This window comes from Staurois parvus, unplaced genomic scaffold, assembly GCF_062004578.1.
Source record: "Staurois parvus isolate SC_StPar_1 unplaced genomic scaffold, SC_StPar_1.0 ptg000090l, whole genome shotgun sequence".
In the NCBI taxonomy this organism is placed as follows: domain Eukaryota; kingdom Metazoa; phylum Chordata; class Amphibia; order Anura; family Ranidae; genus Staurois; species Staurois parvus.
Window position 1 is genome coordinate 277,505 of NW_028317886.1, and position 21,959 is coordinate 299,463.

The 21,959-nt window shown below is 43.3% G+C and overlaps 1 protein-coding gene across 1 annotated transcript in view; it reads left to right on the forward strand.

The window, feature by feature from the left end:
- The window catches only part of LOC149468207 (palladin-like), a 348,477-nt gene that overhangs the window by 274,080 nt on the left and 52,438 nt on the right, over positions 1-21,959 (forward strand). The window contains exons 13-14 of the mRNA XM_089670345.1: positions 7,022-7,072; positions 12,131-12,346. Coding sequence (XP_089526471.1) covers positions 7,022-7,072; positions 12,131-12,346 — 267 coding nt within the window. The remainder of the gene's footprint in view (positions 1-7,021; positions 7,073-12,130; positions 12,347-21,959) is intronic.

Below are 21,959 nucleotides of genomic sequence, written 5' to 3' on the forward strand. Positions count from 1 at the left end.
GTAGGAGCAGTGGCAGCTCCACCAGCAGCGGCTGCCTCAGTCTGCAGTCGATGATGAGTAGCTTTCTTCACCAGCGCAGTGAGGAAACTACTAACCAGCCGCAGCAGCAGCAGCAGCATCAGGTGGACCTGGAGCAGGAGCTCAAACAACAGGCTTGGGCCTACTTGGACAGCACCCTGCCAACCGAGGTAGACAATCCCCTTGACTACTGGGCAACGAAACTTGACCTTTGGCCCCAACTAGCTGAATTTGCCCTTGAAAGGCTGTCATGCCCGGCCAGTAGCGTGGCATCGGAGCGCGTGTTTAGTGCGGCAGGAGGTATTGTAACTCCGCGGAGGACACGACTGTCCACCCAAAGTGTGGAGAGACTCACGTTTGTGAAAATGAATCAGGCGTGGATTAGTCTGGATTTCAAACCACCAGTTCCTGACACAACTGACTAAATCCGCCATGAATCATGCCTCAAACATGTGCCACTTTCAGGTCTCCTCACACTGCTGGTGTGTTTAATTTTTTGACATAGGGTGCTGGCAGATTACGGGCCTCCTATAGCTGCTGCCAGGCCCCTAATCTGCCATAGGCCCCTATATACCGCCTCCTCATGCTGCTGCCAAGTCCAGAGTCTGTCATGGGTCCCTGTATGGCCTCCCATTGCTGCTGTCTCCATCGCCACACTCTGCTGCCATGTGCCACTTTCAGGTCTCTTCACACTGCTGGTGTGTTAAATTTTTTGACATAGGGTGCAGGCAGATTACGGGCCTCACATAGCTGCTGCCAGGCCCCTAATCTGCCATGGGCCCCTATATACCGCCTCCTCATGCTGCTGCCAAGTCTAGAGTCTGTCATGGGTCCCTGTACGGCCTCCCATTGCTGCTGTCTCCATCGCCACACTCTGCTGCCATGTGCCACTTTCAGGTCTCCTCACACTGCTGGTGTGTAGAATTTTTTGACATAGGGTGCTGGCAGATTATGGGCCTCCTATAGCTGCTGCCAGGCCCCTAATCTGCCATAGGCCCCTATAAACCGCCTCCTCATGCTGCTGCCAGGTCCAGAGTCTCTCATGGGTCCCTGTACGGCCTCCCATTGCTGCTGTCTCCATCGCCACACTCTGCCATGTGCCACTTTCAGGTCTCCTCACACACTGCTGGTGTGTAGAATTTTTTGACATAGGGTGCTGGCAGATTATGGGCCTCACATAGCTGCTGCCAGGCCCCTAATCTGCCATGGGCCCCTATATACCGCCTCCTCATGCTGCTGCCAAGTCCAGAGTCTGTCATGGGTCCCTGTATGGCCTCCCATTGCTGCTGTCTCCATCGCCACACTCTGCTGCCATGTGCCACTTTCAGGTCTCTTCACACTGCTGGTGTGTTAAATTTTTTGACATAGGGTGCAGGCAGATTACGGGCCTCACATAGCTGCTGCCAGGCCCCTAATCTGCCATGGGCCCCTATATACCGCCTCCTCATGCTGCTGCCAAGTCCAGAGTCTCTCATGGGTCCCTGTACGGCCTCCCATTGCTGCTGTCTCCATCGCCACACTCTGCTGCCATGTGCCACTTTCAGGTCTCTTCACACTGCTGGTGTGTTAAATTTTTTGACATAGGGTGCAGGCAGATTACGGGCCTCACATAGCTGCTGCCAGGCCCCTAATCTGCCATGGGCCCCTATATACCGCCTCCTCATGCTGCTGCCAAGTCCAGAGTCTGTCATGGGTCCCTGTATGGCCTCCCATTGCTGCTGTCTCCATCGCCACACTCTGCTGCCATGTGCCACTTTCAGGTCTCTTCACACTGCTGGTGTGTTAAATTTTTTGACATAGGGTGCAGGCAGATTACGGGCCTCACATAGCTGCTGCCAGGCCCCTAATCTGCCATGGGCCCCTATATACCGCCTCCTCATGCTGCTGCCAAGTCCAGAGTCTGTCATGGGTCCCTGTATGGCCTCCCATTGCTGCTGTCTCCATCGCCACACTCTGCTGCCATGTGCCACTTTCAGGTCTCTTCACACTGCTGGTGTGTTAAATTTTTTGACATAGGGTGCAGGCAGATTACGGGCCTCACATAGCTGCTGCCAGGCCCCTAATCTGCCATGGGCCCCTATATACCGCCTCCTCATGCTGCTGCCAAGTCCAGAGTCTCTCATGGGTCCCTGTACGGCCTCCCATTGCTGCTGTCTCCATCGCCACACTCTGCTGCCATGTGCCACTTTCAGGTCTCTTCACACTGCTGGTGTGTTAAATTTTTTGACATAGGGTGCAGGCAGATTACGGGCCTCACATAGCTGCTGCCAGGCCCCTAATCTGCCATGGGCCCCTATATACCGCCTCCTCATGCTGCTGCCAAGTCCAGAGTCTGTCATGGGTCCCTGTATGGCCTCCCATTGCTGCTGTCTCCATCGCCACACTCTGCTGCCATGTGCCACTTTCAGGTCTCTTCACACTGCTGGTGTGTTAAATTTTTTGACATAGGGTGCAGGCAGATTACGGGCCTCACATAGCTGCTGCCAGGCCCCTAATCTGCCATGGGCCCCTATATACCGCCTCCTCATGCTGCTGCCAAGTCCAGAGTCTCTCATGGGTCCCTGTACGGCCTCCCATTGCTGCTGTCTCCATCGCCACACTCTGCTGCCATGTGCCACTTTCAGGTCTCTTCACACTGCTGGTGTGTTAAATTTTTTGACATAGGGTGCAGGCAGATTACGGGCCTCACATAGCTGCTGCCAGGCCCCTAATCTGCCATGGGCCCCTATATACCGCCTCCTCATGCTGCTGCCAAGTCTAGAGTCTGTCATGGGTCCCTGTACGGCCTCCCATTGCTGCTGTCTCCATCGCCACACTCTGCTGCCATGTGCCACTTTCAGGTCTCCTCACACTGCTGGTGTGTAGAATTTTTTGACATAGGGTGCTGGCAGATTATGGGCCTCCTATAGCTGCTGCCAGGCCCCTAATCTGCCATAGGCCCCTATATACCGCCTCCTCATGCTGCTGCCAGGTCCAGAGTCTCTCATGGGTCCCTGTACGGCCTCCCATTGCTGCTGTCTCCATCGCCACACTCTGCCATGTGCCACTTTCAGGTCTCCTCACACACTGCTGGTGTGTAGAATTTTTTGACATAGGGTGCTGGCAGATTATGGGCCTCCTATAGCTGCTGCCAGGCCCCTAATCTGCCATAGGCCCCTATATACCGCTTCCTCATGCTGCTGCCAGGTCCAGAGTCTCTCATGGGTCCCTGTACGGCCTCCCATTGCTGCTGTCTCCATCGCCACACTCTGCCATGTGCCACTTTCAGGTCTCCTCACACACTGCTGGTGTGTTACATTTTTTGACATAGGGTGCTGGCAGATTATGGGCCTCCTATAGCTGCTGCCAGGCCCCTAATCTGCCATAGGCCCCTATATACCGCCTCCTCATGCTGCTGCCAGGTCCAGAGTCTCTCATGGGTCCCTGTACGGCCTCCCATTGCTGCTGTCTCCATCGCCACACTCTGCCATGTGCCACTTTCAGGTCTCCTCACACACTGCTGGTGTGTAGAATTTTTTGACATAGGGTGCTGGCAGATTATGGGCCTCCTATAGCTGCTGCCAGGCCCCTAATCTGCCATAGGCCCCTATATACCGCTTCCTCATGCTGCTGCCAGGTCCAGAGTCTCTCATGGGTCCCTGTACGGCCTCCCATTGCTGCTGTCTCCATCGCCACACTCTGCCATGTGCCACTTTCAGGTCTCTTCACACTGCTGGTGTGTTAAATTTTTTGACATAGGGTGCAGGCAGATTACGGGCCTCACATAGCTGCTGCCAGGCCCCTAATCTGCCATGGGCCCCTATATACCGCCTCCTCATGCTGCTGCCAAGTCTAGAGTCTGTCATGGGTCCCTGTACGGCCTCCCATTGCTGCTGTCTCCATCGCCACACTCTGCTGCCATGTGCCACTTTCAGGTCTCCTCACACTGCTGGTGTGTAGAATTTTTTGACATAGGGTGCTGGCAGATTATGGGCCTCCTATAGCTGCTGCCAGGCCCCTAATCTGCCATAGGCCCCTATATACCGCTTCCTCATGCTGCTGCCAGGTCCAGAGTCTCTCATGGGTCCCTGTACGGCCTCCCATTGCTGCTGTCTCCATCGCCACACTCTGCCATGTGCCACTTTCAGGTCTCCTCACACACTGCTGGTGTGTTACATTTTTTGACATAGGGTGCAGGCAGATTACGGGCCTCACATAGCTGCTGCCAGGCCCCTAATCTGCCATGGGCCCCTATATACCGCCTCCTCATGCTGCTGCCAAGTCCAGAGTCTGTCATGGGTCCCTGTATGGCCTCCCATTGCTGCTGTCTCCATCGCCACACTCTGCTGCCATGTGCCACTTTCAGGTCTCTTCACACTGCTGGTGTGTTAAATTTTTTGACATAGGGTGCAGGCAGATTACGGGCCTCACATAGCTGCTGCCAGGCCCCTAATCTGCCATGGGCCCCTATATACCGCCTCCTCATGCTGCTGCCAAGTCCAGAGTCTCTCATGGGTCCCTGTACGGCCTCCCATTGCTGCTGTCTCCATCGCCACACTCTGCTGCCATGTGCCACTTTCAGGTCTCTTCACACTGCTGGTGTGTTAAATTTTTTGACATAGGGTGCAGGCAGATTACGGGCCTCACATAGCTGCTGCCAGACATGTAATCTGCCATGGGCCCCCGTACCGACTCCTCATGCTGTGACGTTGCAACAAGGTGGAATTCAACCCTACATATGTTAGACCGCCTTTACGAACAGCTAAAGGCCATCACAGATTTCCTGATGTTAAAAGCGGATAAAGGTACTCCCTGTGTAACTTAGATGTCAGCCATTGGCAGCTCATGTGTGACACCTGCGCTTGCTCAGGCCCTTTGAGGAGGCCACGCTATTCGTGAGTCGGCAGGACTATGGGATGAATGAGGTCAAATCGGCCATGGGCCCCCGTACCGCCTGTTCACGCTGATGCTGGTCCCACAGTGTGACCTGGGTCCCTGTACGGCCTTCCATTGCTTCCACTCTGCCATGTGCCACTTTGAAATCTCCTCACACTCCTGCGGTTGTCCATTTTGTCATAGGTTGCTGGCAGATTACAGGCCTTCCATAGGTGCCACCAAGCCCCATATCGGCCATGGGCCCCCGTACCGCCTGGTCACGCTGCTGCTGGGCCCATAGTGTGACCTGGGTCCCTGTACCGCCTCCCATTGCTCCCACTCTGCCATGTGCCACTTTCAGGTCTCCTCACGCTCCTGCTGGTTTCCATTTTGTCATAGGTTGCTGTATGGCCTCCCATTGCTGCTGCCTCCACCGCCACACTGTGGCTCCAAACACTGGTTTTGGCCCCGTGACTGGCCAAAGGAGTGAAGTGTGCAGTGATTCTAAGATCGACGGCACTCATCTGCATGTCATACTGACAGACAGTATTATTTCTCTTCCCCAGCAGACTCCAAGGGCATTTAAATTAAAGGTACAGTGTTCTGCACTAATATTAAGTCTCTCTGAAGCCTAGAAACACCCTTTTTTAAGTTAAATTCACAGCGAATTTATTCGACTCGAATCGAATATTGTCCACGAATTCGCCGAATCAGTCGAATCGAATTTTTCATTTCTTCGCTCATCTCTAGATGCAGCATTGGACCGATGCTACATGCACCTAGATAAGTATAATGTTTTTTTTCTATCCCCTACTTCTCTTTTGAATAATTTTTATAAGCCAGTTTAATTGGCTGGTAATGTCACAGAGGAAGCAGACCACAGTGTACATACTTGTGTAACCATGTACATACTTAAAGTGATACTAAAGGTTTAACGTTTTAAAAAATAAATAACAAACTTGTTATACTTACCTGTTCTGTGCAATGGTTTTGCACAGAGCAGCCCTGATCCTCCTCTTCTTGAATCCCTCGCCAGCAATCTTGGCCCAATCTCCCCTGCTGATTGCCCCCAGAGAAAGTTGCTTGCTATGGGGGCACTCGAGTGTGCTTGTTCCTGAGTCACCTCTGTGTGTCCACACACAGAGCGTGCCTTGGAACCGCCCCCCACTCCCTCCTCACTGGATGTGATTGGCTCCCTCCTCAATGGCTCCCGCTGCTGTGTCTCAGCCAATGAGGAGGGAGAGACCCAGCAGAGTTGCTGCTCTCGTGCACATCGCTGGATCGAGACCCAGCTTAGGTAAGTATTGGGGGAGCTGCACACTGAAGTTTTATTACCTTTATGCATAAAATGTATGAAGGTAAAAAAACCTTCAGGCTAGATTCACACCTATGTAGTTTGTGTTTGATCAGTTTCTGCAGTGCTTTTTGCACTTTTGCAAACGTGCTTTTGAAGTTTTTTTACGCATTTTGCATTTTATGGGTGGGGGGGGGGGGGGTGTTGCCAACTTGTTTCTGGGCAGATTAAAAATGCATAATGCATAAAAAATGCACTATATGTGTTTCTGCAACATCTCTGGTGAAGTCCATTAAACCAAAACGCGCCATTTTGTATTTAAAAAAGTCCCTGACCTTTTCAAAAAATGCAGGAGGTGAAAACATGCAGATGTGAAAATGTCCCATAGGAAATCATGTTAAATAGACTGTAGTGTATTTCTGCATAATGCAAAATGCACAGCAAAACACATAGGTGTGGACCTAGACTTAGCCTTTACAACCACTTTAATTGGGCTATTGTTCATATATAAATGTACTTGTAAATAGGTTCCATTATTATGCCTTCAAAGAGCTCTTGATCATTATTCAGTAAGTAAACATAACTACCTGCAGGTAGTTCCTTTATAAATTTGTGACAAAAACACAAGATGAAATAATTTCATCTTTTTTTTTTTTTTTTGGAATGGTTATAGATTAGTAGAAGTAAATCTCATCACTGTCTGATACCGCAACATTCATAATAGGTTACAGAATCAAATACTGTTCTGTATAGCATGTTCCTGGGTCAGAGTTCTAGGATGAAGAAGTGTCATCAGAGCACATGGCAGTAACTGTTTTCTTGCTTTAGCTTTCACCTTCTTCTCTACCTTTGCAGGAAGTTGCCTCTGTTGATGCTTCTGTAGAGAATCCTCTTGAAATGCAGAAGGTTACTATTGACCTGTGTTCCTTGTCTACACCACACTGATCATTAGTCTTACAAACTAACATCTTACACGTTTTGCCGTTTGCCCAATTTAACATCTGTTATAAACACTTGTTTTCCTTGATGCCTTGTTTTGTCACTTGGTACATCGTGTATTCATCCATAAAGAGAAGAAAGCCAAGTAACAGAGAACATTATGTACCTGCGTAATGTCTCCAGAGTATGCATAATATAATTGCATGAAGTTACTGTGTTGTTTACTTTCACTAATTACTTCTAAACAATCTTCATCTTAATTCCACTTGTATAAAATGCCTCTTCCATATAGGAAATGGGCATAAGTCCTGCATACATCATGGACACACCAGTGCTCACCACATATAAATAACACCAGTCATTTATGTAACTTCAATTCTATGTTTGTAGTTTTGTACTATATTTAAGTAGGTATACGTATACTGTAAGGTTTGTTTGCAATGTAGCAATATTCATTAACTGAATTGAAAAATTCCTCAATATTTCTATCTGTAGGAGAATCTATTGCTCCTTTATTTGTTCCCCAAATCTATCATCTACTGTATAAATAACAAAGTGATTGTAAAGTCCTAAGTTTTATTTTTTTTTTTTAAATAAATAGATTCATACTTACCTGCTCTGTGCAATGGAACAGCACAGAGCGACCCTGAACCTCCTCTTCTCAGGTCCCCTGCTGGCACCCATGGCTGCTTCCTATCGAGGCACACCTGTGCGCTTGAACCTGAGCCACGCTGCTTGTGTTCATTGACACAGACAGTGGGGTTTGGCCCCCCTCCCCTCCTTTGTCACAGGGTTTCACTGACAGCAGTGGGAACCATTGCCCCACTGATCTAAGCAAATCCTGTGAGAGCGGGGAGAAGGAGAGACGCTGCAGATGGGCATTACACTACAATGGAACAGCACAGAGCAGCCCTGAACCTCCTCTTTTCGGGTCCCTCGCCGGCACCCCTTGGCTGCTTCCTGTTAAGGTACATCTGCGTGTTTGATCCTAAGCCACGCTGCCTGTGTTCATTGACATGGACAGTGGGGCTGCCCCCCCCCCCCCCCCGTTTATCACAAGATTTCACTGACAGCAGTGGGAACCAATGCCCCACTGCTCTCAGTAAAGCATGTGGGAACTGGGAGAAAGAGAGAGAAGCTGCAGATGAGCACTACAGTGGATCTAGTGAGGACTCAGGTAAGTATAAGAAGGAGAGAGAGAGTGATATTAAGATAAATATTTAGGCTTTACAACCACCTTAAGAACTATATGATTCTGAACCATATTCTATGTGGCCAGAATGAACTTTATGTGTGTGTATGTGTATGTATGTATATATATATATATATATATATATATATATATATATATATATATATATATATATATATATATAATATTTGTGTTAAATCTAGGTACTAGGTTCTTTTAAGTACCTTATGTTCATTTGCTTTTTGTTTTTGGTTGATGATTTTTATATAGTTGAAATATTTCTGGGCAGTTTTGATCATAATAAAAAGTGTGAAGTACATAGCTGCAAGCAGATCTTGAAAGGAGAAGGCAAGGCGGAGGAAAAGGTTACTAGTAATGAGTGTTGAAACAGAAATGTCACATTCTTCTATATAGCCATAATGTGTCACTTTAACCCAGAATTTAGGGCATCAATTAAAATACCATTACATTGAATAGGGTAGTTTGAACAATTATTCCAGTTACCAACAGGATGAAGACTAAAACGTTCAAAACGTTTTCATTCCAAAATGTAAGTTAAATCTCGTCTAAGGATTCATTTTTGTCCGCTCCCCCCCAACTACACTATATTGCCAAAGTTCCTCCACCCCAAATGCAATCATCCATGTCTTTATGGACCTTGCTTTGTGCACTGGTGGCAGTCATGTTGGAACAGGAAGGGGCCATCCCCAAACTGTTTCCACAAAGTTGGTGCATGAAATTGTCCAAAATGTCTTGGTATGCTGACACCTTTAGAGTTCCCTTGCACAGGTGGCAACCTATCACGGTACCACACTTGAATTCACTGAGCTCCTGAGAGCGACCCATTCTTTCACAAATGTTTGTAGAAGCAGTCTGCATGCCTAGGTGCTTGATTTTATACACCTGTGGCCATGGAGGTGATTGGAACACCTGAATCCAATGATTTGGAGGGGTGTCTCAATACTTTTGGCAATATAGTGTATTCAGCTAACAAATCTAGGGGTCTAGTAATAGACCCAGATATAATATTAAAATATAACTAAAGGCAAAACTTTTTTTTTTTTCTTTCATTTTGGATGGAGTGGAGATGGATTAGAATACCTGTCAGGTTTTTATTGATGTCTGTGCCTTTATTAGGGTGATTCACTCTTTTTTTATTTGTCCTCTTCTATTTTACCATCATAATTGAAAGTGAGAGTAAAGTGAAACATTTTGGGTTGTCCCCAGAAAAGTAATAGAGGGGAAATATTCCAATGGGGACACTAGTTATGGAGACCTGTGATCCCCCAGGAAATTCCCTTAATTTGCAGGGATTTCCTCTCACTTCCTGCTTGGTTATGAGACAAGAAGTAAAGGGAAATCTCTGCAATGGGATACAGATGATGAAGCAAAAATCTCACAGGGGTTATAACCCTCCCTTACTATATCCAAAATGAAACTGTAAAGAAAACAAAAAACAGACAAAGCAGTACTGATTGTTCAATTTATCAGAAAGCACATGTAGTATTTCATGTATTCAGTGTATTATATCACACTTGCAAGACCAGTTTAAGTTGATGTTTGACTTTTTCTCCCATGCTGTTATTTTTGTTGATTTTATACAAAATGTTATCTTCACCTTGACAGTCAAAATGAACTAACGTAGATCAAATGTCTACTGTTAAGTTAAAGAATGCAGTAACCAAGGGTGGCCTGTATTACCTTGCACAAAAGCATCTGACAAACTTTTCCTAGTGAAGAAGGGTCCCTGTAGATGTGAAAAATGCCAAAACAGTTATATCATCATTCTCACAGGGCTATAATTCTACCTTATCAAGCAAATCCTTAAAATTATTTTTTAAATGTTTTTATAGTTAAGCCTTAGTGACAGACACTTAAGTATTGGCACTAATACCGTAGAACTGCTAGTGTTTTGTTTATTTATCCATAAATGACAAGCAGGAAAATAAAGGATGGATTCCGAGGGTAACAATATCCTCTGAAATTTAATTATACACGTGTAGATTAAATAACATGCAGTATTATTGTGTGGAAAACAGTCTGCGGGTGTCTTTATTATTCTAGTTGTTATGTGACCCTCACCAGAGGTCTGTTTGCTCATTCCTTAACTAAAGAAAGGCAGTAAAAAAAAAAAAAGTCTGCTGAGCGCTTGATGCTTGGAAAAATCAGAAACGTGGTTTAAAATAAACACATATTACAGGTCCCTGGAGTTGAATTCAAGATATACAGATCAAGTTATTACAAAGAAAAGTATGTGGTTCATAGACCGCTTCTGTCTCATGGGGCAACAGATAGCACAACCACAGTCATTCTCCCCTTTAACATTTACAGGCCAAATAATACACATGGTTAAGAGCTTGCTTACTAACATTTTCCCTTTTCCATTTCCTTTGAGACATTTAGAATTGTAGTTTTGGTGCTTGTGAACAACATGGAAGCCTACAAAATGATCTTTTGTTACTCTAATAAAACAGAAAGCTGTTCCCTACAGGAGAATGTCTCACATATCACTTTTGATTTTTAATCTAGCATTGAGACTACGGGGCCCATTGACTAAAGGTAAATAGGTTGTTCAGTTTATAGGGAATGTTGCACTTTGCAAGGGAAATGGCCAGGGTGACGTTTCTCTTTGCAAGGAATACCCACTCACATTCAAAGAACAAAAAAACAACAATTTTTGGTTGTACATGATGGGATGATGGAATTCAGCAGAGCTTTGCCTTTTTCATTAAACTCTGGGGCAATGTTCCTTACAAACTGAATAAGTGATCTACCTTTACCAAATACCCCCCCCCCCCCCTTGTGTTCTGAAATTCCCTGATCAAAGGTTGGTGGCTGGTGTACCTCTTACAGGAGGAGGTTGCATACTTGAGAACGACTGGAAAGAGTTTGTTGCTTCACTTGTTCATGCTGTACAAGGATTGCTCTGTCTGTCTAAAGGAAATACCGTAAAGTTATATTAAAAGAAAATCTAAAGCAAAAACTTGTTTTGGATAAAGTAGGAAATGTGAGGTGTATTTATTTGTTAAAAAATATATAAAGGAATGCGCTAAATACCAAATCCAATGAAACTGCAGATAAATACATAAATAAAATAAAAAATATATTTATAAATGTCCGTAATTCATATTGAAGTCCAAACACCAATATAAGTGATTAAAAAAATCTCTTAAACAAGAAAAAACACTGTGTAGCAAAATCCACCACCGAATGAAATGGGTAAACTCACCAGAGCTATTTGCTGATCAAATTATAAATCAGCAAAAATAGCAATTGCTCTGGGAGTGATGATCTGTTGGAGTATCCAGGAGCAATAGACTGCAATCAGCCAAATCAGCACACATGGAACAGCCTTAACTGCAAGTGGTCATCATGCCTTCATAACTTTGGAAATGCTCGGGGAATCAAAGAAGAGTATCATGGTGCAGTATATTAAACAAAGAGAATTTTTATTGTAGCCTTAAATATGCACTCACAAGAAAGGTGTCCAACCGACATCAGCAATATCAGTCTCAAAAAGCTAAAGCAGGGATGAGCCTCGCTCACCGCGAACACAGCCGACAGTCTCGAGGAGCGTCCTGACGTCTCATCCACTAAGACCCGCTCTACGCGTTTAGTCATCCGACGTCTTCAAGGGGCGGCAACCTCAAATTTTCTTAATGAGATGTATGACTCATAAAACAATCTGTAATATTTGTAGTGTGGAATGTTACAAATGCTGTAGTGATTTGTTTATTAGAAAATATGTGGTTGCAGAATTTGGATGACTGAGTGTTTTCAAAGAGAGGTTACTTATTTTGACATTTTGACATGTTGATATTTTATTCTGATAGGAGTACAAAGTGTCTAGCTTTGAGCAAAGGCTTATCGGTGAAATTGAGTATCGCCTAGAACGTTCTCCTGTGGAAGAATCGGATGATGATGTAGAACATGGGGATGAATCTGATGGCATCCCTCCTCAATTTGAAACAAAACTGCGCCACTTCAAGATCTTTGAAGGAATGCCAGCAACTTTTTCATGCAAGCTGACTGGCAATCCAAAGCCAAAGGTATGAAAATGTTCTTCAATTATATCAGTAACAAAAATTTGAGAAGATAAAAATTGTGCAAAAATATTAATGAAAACTGAAAACTCAAAATGACTTTGTAAGCAGTTTCAGCTGAAATTGGTTTATGATCTTCAGGCCATCAGATATACCTTGACTTATCATGACATTTGTATAACATGTGAAGCTTGCTAAGCAAAAAGTATATAATTCTCATGGCTCACAGTGGCCTTAGAAGAACATTTAAAAAACCAGGGACAAGAATAATAAAGGTGTTTCCTCATAGCCACCTTGCTATATCTTTGTCCACTGCTTACGTAAAAAAAACTACTCATCTGTTGCAGAAACCTTTTAACAAAAATCATCAGTGGTCAGTAAAACTTTATACCTTCCAAAACACAACCCCGCAATCATTAGTGGTCAGCGGAAATTTAAACACCTCGACTCTAAAACAGCAATTCCCACAATTTTTAGTGGTCAGTTGAACTTTACCCCCACCTTCTTCTTTAATCTTTTGCTATACTACTTTCTGGCTGTGTTAAAAAACATTCAGCTCTCCCCTTCCTCAATGTGGTTCACATTGATCACAAGGTACAGAGTCACTCTGTGTACATTTTATCTTTGATCTGAGATTTCTGATGACAGCTTGATCACAGCCATTCATAGGTGCACTGGACACTCGTGTGCGTTCTCTGCAGCGCTGCTTATAAACAGTACTCCGGAAAACTGAGTGCACATCTCTGATGTTTTTTTTTTTTTGCTGTGCAGCAGTTTAAAGGTGGGTAAGGCTTAGCATACAAAGAAAAAACTGGTCACATACCCAGGTCTATAACTGGCTTTTTAAACATAAATGTGTGAGTTTAGCGAGCGCACCAATGAAAAGCTGCTAATGCACAAAAAGGAACCACAAAGCCTTTCTAAGAATATGACATAAAAATAGGGTGTGCAGCGCTATATAAATAAAACACACTGTCTAAAGTATGACGAAATATGACAGAAATGGAAAAATCCCATAAACTGGATGTTAAACAGTCCAAGGTAATATAATATCAGTCCAAAAAGGTATATTCCAGTGATGGAGTATAAACGACTTCAATCCAAATGGGTATATTCCAGCATCCTAACATGAAGGTGTAGAAAAATTGCCCACTCACCGGAAGTGCAATTTAATGTGCACATAGAAATTCCATGAAGCCGGAGGTCCCATGAAGGTATAGCCTGATGATAAAGGTGCCCTCTGGTGGTGGATAGGGTGACGGCTGCCAGAGAAGTTGATCTGGACCAATTTCCCAAATTGTCCTGCCTGGGTGGACTCCTAGAATGCTGGGCTGAGATGTGGAGGCTCAGTGCCAGGTAGTAGAGATGAGAATGCTCATAGTGTAGTATTATAAAAAGTATTTATTGAGTATATATCATTAAGATAAAACAGTAAACGTACAGGGTTGGAGTACCTATACAGGTATATTGAAAATGAGCTCTTTAAATACACTGACCAGTGAATATAAATGATGGCCACCGGACCTCCTGATCCGGTGGCTTAACGACAAGGCGTGCAGAGGCTCCTCCTAGCTTTTTAAACAGTGAACATGGAAGGCGTCACAAAGTAAAAAATAGGACTATCCAGTTCAACTTGCCAGCCTACCCCAGTCTAATAATGGCTATTGTCGGCAAGGAACATGGATAAGTATACCTTATCAAAAGAGGGGGATAAGAAAGCCAGTTCAAACTGACAGCCAGTTAGCCAACTATCAAAAACCAAATTAACCTGTCTAAGAACATGCGTTTAAAAACAGGGGTTTAGTTAGCACACATTTGCAAATACATACGTAAGCCACAGAGCCACATCACGGCACCCTGAGTGTCTGTGGTCCTAACTCTATAAATCTAGAGAGTCCTCACAATGGGTGCACATGCATTTAAATGGATAGAAACAAGGGCAGGTGAACCTGAGGGAGCCCACCCCTCATTAAGGTCATGGGAGCGCACCTGACACCCAGCATGTAGCACAACGGCAGCCAGGGTGTCCAATGCACCCACTGAACCTCCAAAATTAACATACAAAGAAAAAACTGGTCACCTACCCAGGTCTACAGTATAACTGGCTTTTTAAACTGTGAACATGGAAGGCGTCACAAAGTAAAAAATAGGACTGTCCAGTTCAACTTGCTAGCCTACCTCAGTCTAATAATGGCTATTGTCGGCAAGGAACATGGATAAGTATAACTTCTCAAAAGAGGGGGATAAGAAAGCCAGTTCAAACTGCCAGCCAGTTAGCCAACTATCAAAAACCAAATTAACCTAAGAACATGCATTTAAAAACAGGGGTTTAGTTAGCACACATTTGCAAATACATACGTAAACCACAGAGCCACATCACGGCACCCTGAGTACCTGTGGTCCTAACTCTATAAATCTAGAGAGTCCTCACAATGGAGGCACATGCTGGTGGGCTCCCTCAGGTTCACCTGCCCTTGTTTCTATCCATTTAAAAGCATGTGCCTCCATTGTGAGGACTCTCTAGATTTATAGAGTTAGGACCACAGATACTCAGAGTGCCGTGATGTGGCTCTGTGGCTTACGTATGTATTTGCAAATGTGTGCTAACTAAACCCCTGTTTTTTAAACGCATGTTCTTAGACAGGTTAATTTGGTTTTTGATAGTTGGCTAACTGGCTGGCAGTTTGAACTGGCTTTCTTATCACCCTTTTTGATAAGTTATACTTATCCATGTTCCTTGCCGACAATAGCCATTATTAGACTGGGGTAGGCTGGCAAGTTGAACTGGATAGTCCTATTTTTTACTGGGCAAGGCTTAGCATCTATTATATAAAGTATGATGGTGGTTGGTTATTATATTGGTTATTATGTATATATTTTGCATACAGTGTGGTTTGGCTTAAGTCTTTAATCTGATAGTTTGCTTTGTCTCACTTGATTTGTCCCCCCACCCCCCCCCCCCCACAAACCCCTTTATTTGTGTCGCAGAATAGATTTGAATTTAGGAACAATCTTCAACTACAGCTGTATCTTATCAGGATTGTGCCGTATATGTCTGTTTGTGATTTGAAGGTGTCGAAAATGAGGGGTTGAGAAAATGTATAGGATATTCATATAACAGACTCTCATAACATGTACTTATATCTGATATAGGCAAGATTGATGTATAGTCTGTATGCCAGATGTAAAACTTACAAGGTTTAAAGCCTAAATGTCCTTTGAGGATTTGCTATCACACGGATTGCAGAGTAAGTTAAATAACGTGAAACCTAGGAAAAAAGTGTCATAGGATGTGATGCACCATTTACTTATTTATATAGCAGCATATTTTGTACTCGTTTGCCAAGCACCAATAATCATTCACATCAATTATTGCCCCCAAAAGAAGGTTATATTTCTAGCAAACACATACAAACATGCACACAGTAGAGTTAATTTTGACTGAAACCATTGAACGTATAAAAATGTTTTTGGACTGTGGGAAGAAACCAAAGCACCTCTAGGAAACCCTTGCAAAGGATGGACTTCAGGCAGAAAATAACCATGGAGAGAAATTAACCCAGAACACTAGCAATACAGCCTACAGATGTGTCATCCAGTCTGACAGTGGAACGATTTTCTAATTTTCAAAATGCTATGTAGCGCCCCCCCCCCCCATAGGAGCAGCTAAATTATTGTCCAGGTCTTTGCTAATTTTACCCCGCAGCCAGGAATAAGGTAGTTTCACAGCCAGGTAGACACACACTTTTGCTCAATGTCTTCAATCAGTCTAGGGGCTATTGTTTTTGTAGTTTTATTATTGGAGAACTTGGACAGGGATGGGGAATTTAGTTGGATACTCCAGGAATAGAACTAATTACAGATGAGGACAAATCTACCTTAAGTAGTAGCCTTGAGCAAAGTTCCAATGTCCGGGAAGGGTTAAACGGACAGTTCTCTTCAGGACACCAGCTGGCATCCCCTTTTTCAGAGCCACGCTGACTTTAAAGCACCAGAGGGGTAGCAAAGCACACAGGTCCCCAAGATCCCATAGTGTATGTACTCACAAGGCCCAAGGACAGAATGGTAGCCGCCTTCCAATCTTCCAAGCGATGCCCTCCAGTAATACCAGACAGATCTTTGGCAGACAGCTCCCCTCAGTCAGCTTTCTGAAGAACCAGGGTCTCTCTCTCTCTCTCTCTCTTACTTCAGGCCCTCAGGTTGCCCACCTAAGGCCACATGGCAGCAGGTGCCCGGGGGAGGAGGTGTGCCTTCTCCCAAGCTGGTACAGTCCTCTCCTGGAAAGACCCAGAGCTCAGTATGCCCGGAGAATAAATACCCTCTTCCAGTATCCTTCAGGGCTACAATCCCTGGGATTGGCTGGAGCGGCATTAATAATCATGCTCCTCCTTTTAAGCAGAGGAACCAACTGTAATCTGCTTATACTAGCACCTATCTAGGAGGATGCTACAGGAAAAAGCTGCAACAGGTTTTTTTTGCTTTCAACCCATTTTGGAGATTAACTTTCCCTTTTTTTTGGTTACAACACAAAAAATGAAAAGAAATCCTGCTGTATCAACAGTAATATTTTACATTACATTATTACTATTCTATAAATTATTACCTCATATAAATTTACATTATTTAGATCAATTAGATACACTAAGATTAAAATCATGATTTTTTTTTTTTTTTAAATTTGCCTAACATTACATAGTTTTATTTTACAAAGGTTTTTATTGAATTTTGAAATACAGCATGGTAAAACAACACGCAATGCATATACAGAAACATGGGACTGTATTACACCAAGGAGCGGAACTCCTTGCAATTTGAGCTGAAAAGATCGAAATTACAAGGATGACATAGGGAGATTCACAATGCATGGTTTAATACAATAGCGTAAGGTTTTTAGACCCCTGAGAAGTTCTCTGACAGCCAGCTAATAGACACCACCCCGAAACAGGGAGAGGGGAGCTCACAATGTACAGGCACTCCCATATTTTGCCTGCCAGAGTTTGAGAGGAGGCAATGCAGAGGTAAAGCTGCTGTTTTTATTTTCGAAGCTGCTGTCAATCCATGTACATGGGAAGAAGAGCAGAGGCAGGGCTTCTGGTGCCTTAGCTGCAGCCTCAGCCAATGACATTCTGTAGAGAGACAAAGCAGAGGTGAAGCTGTGGTGTCCTCAGATGATGGGATATGTGTACACACAGGTGCAGGCAGCATTAGCACATGAGAATGTAGTCCTAAGCCCAGGAACGCATGCACACAGGTGCCCCAATTGGAGCAGTGCAGGGTAGTAGGCCCCTTATGACAGAGGACAGGCTGAAGTGCTTCACAAACAACAAAAAACTACAATACAGGCAGTCCCCGGGTTACGAACAAGAAAGGTTCTGTAGGTTTGTTCTTAAATTTAATTTGTATGTAGGATAGCATAGGGAAGGGTTAACTGACAGGTCTACCGGACAGTAGGTGACAGCATGCAGTGATCAGCAGGATGGCCGCCCAGCAGCTTCTGGGACCAGTCTAATGTCACTCTGCCTCCGTTCTTAAGTATCGAGTCGTATGTAAGTTCGATGTTTGTAACTTGGGGACTGCCTGTAAAGGCAGGGCTTCAAATATCAGATTAGGTTTATTGGTTATTGTTGTTAATAAAAAGCACAAATAAAAAAGAAGATTTACATGAGTAAATATTTCTGTTGACATTTTGCCGATGCCAGCAAACAAGCTCACTGCACTTTGTTGGTGCACAATCAGCATGGCACAGTGGAAGCAGACTGAATTATGTTCTGATGTTCTGTTTCAAATTTCGTGCCTGGGAAGAGGCCATTGTAATGAATTACTGCAGCAGGAAATCATTCAGGAGGAAATTGTAAACACATGGGATTCCCTTGTTTTCTATAACATAGTCACTTAAGAGACCATTTGTATGTCACTTTCTGGTTCTATTGTTTCCAAGAGTCATACAGTAGAGGACTCCAATACATGACAACTAGGTAATCTGTTTGGAAAAGGAATACAAAAGTACTTGTAGGTTTTTTGCTGTCAGTGCATGTGGAAAAAATACTTTTCTTTGTCACAGATGCCAACCAAATGTTTGTGGATGATAAAAAGTTTTGTTACTGCCTATTTTCAACCAATATATCAGTGCATTACTAGTTTTGAATGAATGATGTGGGTGACAACTTTATCCATTACATAGTTTTTAAAAAGTTAACTTTTTGGTTAATATGGACCAAAGGATATGGTAATATACTGCAGATTTTCTGAAGCAGTGATACATGTCACTATTTTGTCTGGTGATCACTGAATTGTAGCTGGCTACAAAGTTACTACTATCTGGCTACAATACCTGTCCACACAGACACAATTGCGCAGTCATGCAACACTGTACTCATATGAAATCACACAAATAGAGCTTTCTTTTGGTGGTATTTCATTGCCACTGTGGGTTTATTTTTTTGAGCTATAAACAAAAAAGAGCAACAGATTTGAAAAAAAAGGTTTTTTTTTTGTTTCTATTATAAAATTTTGCAAACAGGTAATTTTTCTCCTTCACTGATGTGCGTTCATGAGGCTGCACTGGGTGGCATTGATGAGCTGGCACTGATGATGCTGCACTGATAGGCAGCACTGATGACTACTGCTGGGTGCCACTGACTGACAGCACTGCTGGGCAGCACTGATGGATGGCACTGCTGGGCACAGGTGGGTGGCACTTATGGGCACGGGTGGCACTGCAGGGCACATGTGGGTGGCATTGATGGGTACAGGTGGGCAGCACTGATAGGCACAGGTGGGTGGCACAGGTGGGCGGCACTACTGGACACTGATCATCAGGGCAGTTCCCTGATGATCAGTGCCGATCACTTCTCTGACAATTGCCGGTTATCGGAAAGTACAGCCGATAACCGGCAACTGTATTTACCCAGTGATCTGCTGTGTCATTGGACACAGCTGATCACGTGGTAAAAGGCCGCTGTGATTGGCTGTTTACTGTATCATGTGATCAGCTGTGCCTGTTGGACACAGCAATCACTAGCCGCACCGGGTGCGTGACATCATCCCAGAACTAGACAACCGTCCTGTAGCCATCCTTTGGGTTTAGCGCAGTAGGGAAGAAATTAAAAACATGAGTACCTAATGAAGATGGTAATTTTGTAGCTAACTCCAATAACTGGTGAAACTTAGGAGTCTAAAAGAAAAGGGTTGTTGGAAAAGAGCAAGTTTTTAAGTGTAAAAGGGTAAGGCTTTGTGTTTATGGGAAAGAACTGTTTTTCTATGTCTGATGGAAGATGGGAGGTTTTTAGGTGTTTAATGGAAAAGGGCTAGTCTTTTCAAGTATGATGAAAAGCAGTTGGGATTTAGGTGTCTAAGAGAAAACGGGTTGTTTTTTACATGTCTAACAAAAGATCTTTAGTTTTACGGTCTCTAGGAGAATAGAGTTATTTTTTTAGGAGTCAAAAGGGGAAAGGATTGTTTTGGGCATCTAAGGGAAAAGGGTTGGGCCTTAGATGCCCATCAGGAAAAAGCTGGTATTAGATGTCCAAGGGCAAAGGGTTGCTCCAATGTGTTGGTTTTTGGAGTTTCTCCAGATACAAGGTGTGCTCTTTTATTCTAGAATTAGTCCTATAAACATTGGCACATTTAAACTGACATGAAAAAAATAAGAAGTTTTGTTTAGTATTAACAAGAAGTTTTAACCAGCTATGTTAGTGTCAAGGGAAAACTGTGGTAAATGTATTAAGTCACTTTCAAAATAGAATTTGAGGTTTTCCTGTAGGATACATACCGAGTCACCATTTTTAAGTAATATAATTAAGTCTCTAATGAACAATTAAATGGTAAATGTGTTTACTGGATTATTGACAAGATAGAATATAAACTCGACTTTGTGCAGTATAGTGAAATAATTAAAAAAGCATTTTAAACTTGTCAATAACATTTCAGTTTAATTGTTTTTTTTATAGGATTCATTTTCTAATTTGCAAGTCTTGTTGTGTTTGGAAGGATGTGATGTATTGGCTGTTCTCCTCAATAAATGTTTAATGTTCCATTTTAGAAAGGGATTTCAGTAGGTGGCTTGGAAGAAAAATACACCCTTTATTTATTGTTCACAGAATTTTCACTTGCTCTGAATGAGACCTTTCTTCTTTACTCATTGAACTTCAGAAACTTGAGATCAATAAATATCACAAAGGGGTATTTCCAATCCCAGAGAAAATTATTAGTGCTGGAAGCTCCAGTACACTTAACAGACATAGCAATGGTATCCTAGCAACCTGTTTATTAGACAATATGGGAAGCATTCCTGGGTAAACTGTAAGCATTCAGGCAGGCTTTGAACATGCCTTTGCATGGTTTAAAATAGCTGCAGAAATAGTTTAAAGAATAATAAAGGCTTATATTACTACTAAGGACTGGCAGCGAGGTTAGAGCAGTCAGAACAAAGATACAACATTTACATAATGCACTTTTTTCATCTTTTTTTTTTTGATTGGCTATTTCAGGATATTTGTGCATAGGCAAAACAATGGCAAGGGCTGTCAAGAGGAGATGTAGGATTCAGGCAACAATCTCTTGAATCTCTTAGACCTCTTATTAGACTGACTGTATAATCAAATGGTGGAAATGGAAGCAGATATCATCTTGCCAACAATAGCACTCCCTAGTTGTTCTCAAAGTTATTCAGAAAAGATATTCATGTGGCAGAAAGGGTGGAGCTTTTTAAATGATGCCTTTTGTTGATGAGTACATAGGGCAGAAGGATCATTAAATACGACCTTGCCATTAGGTCATTAAGTTGTATTTAACTGAAGGATAATATCCTATGTATTCAAGCATATACATAGTAGATAAGGATCTGCTCAAAGAGATTTTTTAACTCACTAACATATCACATCAAATGTTATTATTATGCAGGATTTATATAGCGCCAACAGTTTGCTCAGCGCTTTACAATATAACAGGAGACAATACTGCAACAATACAGTTCAATACAAGAGGGTTAGGAGGGTCCTGCTCCTTGGAGCTTACAATCTAAGAGGGAGGGGCTAGTGGTACAAAAAGGTAGTAACTGTGGGGGATGGAGTGGTAGGAAGAGTAGAAGATTCCATTATTACCTGAGGGCAGGATAGGCTTCCCTGAAGAGATAGGTTTTCAGAGATCGCCTAAAAATGAGCAAAGTCGGTGATAGTCTGATAAATTGGGTTTAGAGAGTTCCAGAGGATGGGGGAATCTCTGGAGAAGTATGTACACAGTATCTTAACATAGTTTATTTAAAGGGGGGTTCAGAGCTGGTGCTGCGTAGTGGCCAAAGCAGCTGAGCAATTCTTGGAACTATGGCAGCTTCTTAGTAGCTATTTAGTGGTAGGTTTCATAAGGTCAGATGAGTTCTATAGATTACTGTGTTTAGCCCATAGCTTTTTGCATTCGGAAATACAATATGGTTGCAGAACATCTCTGTGTATAATACCCTCCCACATGGAAGAAAAATATATTTGAAATATATTTTAAAAAGATTCTTCCCAAATATATTGACATATATTTGAAATGCTACAATTTTGGTCATATTCTATATATATATATATATATATATATATATATACATATACATACACTGCATGTTGAAATGTGTTTT